This window comes from Pinus tabuliformis, chromosome J, assembly GCF_031772625.1.
Source record: "Pinus tabuliformis cultivar Carrire ecotype Pingquan chromosome J, CPIR1, whole genome shotgun sequence".
Classification (NCBI taxonomy): Eukaryota; Viridiplantae; Streptophyta; class Pinopsida; order Pinales; family Pinaceae; genus Pinus; species Pinus tabuliformis.
In genome coordinates this window covers 1,551,207,178-1,551,209,955 of record NC_142295.1, presented here as the reverse complement: position 1 = coordinate 1,551,209,955, position 2,778 = coordinate 1,551,207,178, and the positions used below count along the sequence as shown (strand labels likewise).

General features: G+C 31.6%; 1 protein-coding gene across 2 annotated transcripts; it reads left to right on the top strand.

Annotated features, from left to right (window-relative positions):
• Positions 1-202: 202 nt before the first annotated feature.
• Positions 203-2,088, top strand: LOC149233415 (uncharacterized). 2 transcript variants are annotated; one of them, XM_089376732.1, is made up of 4 exons: positions 203-508; positions 693-983; positions 1,597-1,761; positions 1,850-2,088. In XM_089376732.1, exons 1-4 carry the CDS (start codon positions 287-289, stop codon positions 1,913-1,915), a joined length of 744 nt encoding a protein of 247 aa, XP_089232858.1. In that variant the 5' UTR covers positions 203-286; the 3' UTR covers positions 1,916-2,088. The 2 variants fall into 2 exon arrangements, with proteins under 2 accessions (XP_089232858.1, XP_089232857.1); XM_089376731.1 differs by having other exon boundaries at positions 1,582-1,761; positions 1,850-2,085.
• The last annotated feature ends 690 nt before the right edge of the window (positions 2,089-2,778 follow it).

Genomic DNA, 2,778 nt, shown 5'->3' with positions numbered 1-2,778 from the left:
TCGCCAAATGCAATACATATAGTACATTTAATACAGTACATACCTAAAATGGGTTCCCAAATGCAATACATATAGTACATATAATACAGTACATACCTAAAATGGGTTCCCCAAATGCAATACATATAGTACATATAATACAGTACATAATGATGATGATGATCACCTAGAAATACCACCATCGACCTCCATAGTAGGGACATCAACTATGAGTTGCCATAATGAATTGCACGCTGATAAAGATCCTCACGTCATAATCACCTGCAACGCTCATGACTTTTAAGAAATGGGCTACACAGAAAAGGAATTGCTTGCATCTCATCTGCATGAATCCTTATCTGCCATTTCAAATCCTTATCTGTCTGAGAAGAATAGGAGAAAGTCATCATGGTGGACAAGGAGATCGATATTATTTTTCCAGCGGCACCAAAAGAAGCTACCAAGACGATTAATACATAACAGGCACATGCTCTTTCGTTTATCGTCATTTGTCCCCAGTACCAACAAGGTGAAAAAGCTTCTAAAATTTTCAAATAGGAATGTTAGCATGATAAATAATTTACCTTTCTTATTCGAATTTCTCTGATACTCTAACAGCCCTCCCTTTATCACTTTCCAATTTACTCTGAGAGTTTTAGTAACTGCCTCTTGCATGATTTACATCCGCTGAATCCTCTTATATGGATATACAGGGAAAGGATGAAGAATCCATCCTGAGGGGAGTAATTGGGTATGTTCAGCAGATGCAGAAACACCTGAAAGATGTTCGAGCAGATATCGCACTTCTACAATCAAAGAAAAGCAAGACTGATCATAACAACACTGCACTCTCTGCTACAGTACAAAACACTTTTGATACATATGACATGAACAACAACGTAAAGCAGGCATCTGCAAATGAAGGATGTGGGTATGGGGATGATAAGGAAGTTAGACAGAAAAAGGCTGAAGCTGAATATGATATTTGCTCAAGCATGCTTCAAGTATATAATCTTCTCCTTTCCTTTTTAATAATATAGACTCTCTTTGCCGTACAAGTATATATTCATTTTAAACTGAGATTTATCATGCCTGAGCAGGAGGCTGAGATAAAGTCTCTTTTCTTTAATAATGTCAAAATTTAAAGAAAATGGTTGTATAATTTATATATGACGCATATTTAATAGTAATTCAATTGTTTAATCTAACTAGTTTTCATTAAATTCTAGGATATTCTCCAAAACTATAATAAAGAAAACAGTGCTTCTAAAACATTGTCTTCATAACGATGAAAAAGATTAAAGTAGCAACAAAAATACCAACGGGTATATATGAGACATATTTACTTTCTAGATGGACAGTAACTAGGTAAATTGCTTGATCCGACTGGTTTTCGTTAAATTTAGGATATTCTCCAAAGCTACAATAAAGACAAGAGTACCCCTGAAACATAAAACATTGTTTTTGATAACAATGAAAAAGAGTGAAAAAAGCAACAAAATTAGAAAAGGGTATTGTGACACATTTCGATGTTGTTTCCGCCTCTTCATGGGAAGGGGATTAGGGAGAAAATGTTTCATATCCAAATCGTATTGTAACAAGGGTCTTCATGTGAAGGAGGTTAAGGAGAAAATGTTTCATATCGAAATCCGTTGCAAGAGGGAGGCGAGAGTGTTGCAGCGATTGACAAAGACCCTTGAATCTCTTCAACTGCCAATGCATTTTCATAGTGCCAAGATAACTGCTGTGGATAGTTGTTTCATCAACAACGTACTGATAAATGTATGAATATTATACCGTATCTCTTCCCACTTCTGTCGAATTCTTTTGGACTTCAGATGGTAACTTGTGCACCGCTTACTGTGTTCAGACAAGGGGGCCAATGAAGGGGGAGATGTTGAAAAAGGTTATTCTGGACGCCGCTTTGCAGATGTAAAACCCTAAAATAAAAAAGTGTTTATGCCGTTGTTGATATATGTAACAAAAGCGGTTGCATGATCGATTGTTCATATATAAAAAATAATGGTCTTTCTAACTACCGTTCCAATGTATTCCATAGGGTCACGATCATTTGCGCCGTTTGGGCCGGACCCTGCGTTGCAAGCCTTTCTCTTTATAAGTTTATCTTTAAGATTTGCCGTACAACGTTCATATGTTATGTGTTTACGTATGATCTTATTATCTTCCAATGCTTTTAAAGTTGATATACTTATAATCCGCCCAGATTTATAGATTCTTTCTAAGTACTAATGTAATATGAATATGACTTGAGAGTAGTCAAATTCCCTTTTTTTTTATAAAAATATTTTTAGAACAATGTGTTTTTTTTCATTATTTAAATTATATTTTTAGAACAATGTGTTTTTTTTCATTATTTAAATTATATTTTTAAATGTATTAGAATTATATTTTTAAATGCATTAGAGTACCATAAAAACTTATTTTTTTTAATAGTATATATATAAGTTTTAATCATAAAAGCTTATTTTTTTCATAGTATATATATAATTTTTTTTAATTATATATATATATATATTTGATATTAATTATTTTACATAATATGTATATGTAGGCATTTTATAGTGTAAATTAAAATGGTTTTTTATTATTAATATATTTGTAAGTATATGTCAATATTAATTTGTATTAAAATACTTTATTCATAACCCATATTGATTTTTTTTATATACAACATTAAAATATTGTACTTTAACAAAATACCTATATATATATATATATATATATGAAGTTGATATTTTTCTATTTAGAGTATAATTTTTATTTTTATTTGAAATGAGC

Bases quoted from the DNA above. Each gene is read 5' to 3' on its own strand.
- LOC149233415 (XM_089376731.1), top strand. From the start codon at position 287: ATGGGCTACACAGAAAAGGAATTGCTTGCATCTCATCTGCATGAATCC. The intron at 984-1,581 runs GTATATAATCTT...TATTGTAACAAG, and splicing joins TTTGCTCAAGCATGCTTCAA to GGTCTTCATGTGAAGGAGGT. The intron at 1,762-1,849 runs GTATGAATATTA...TACTGTGTTCAG, and splicing joins TCAACAACGTACTGATAAAT to ACAAGGGGGCCAATGAAGGG.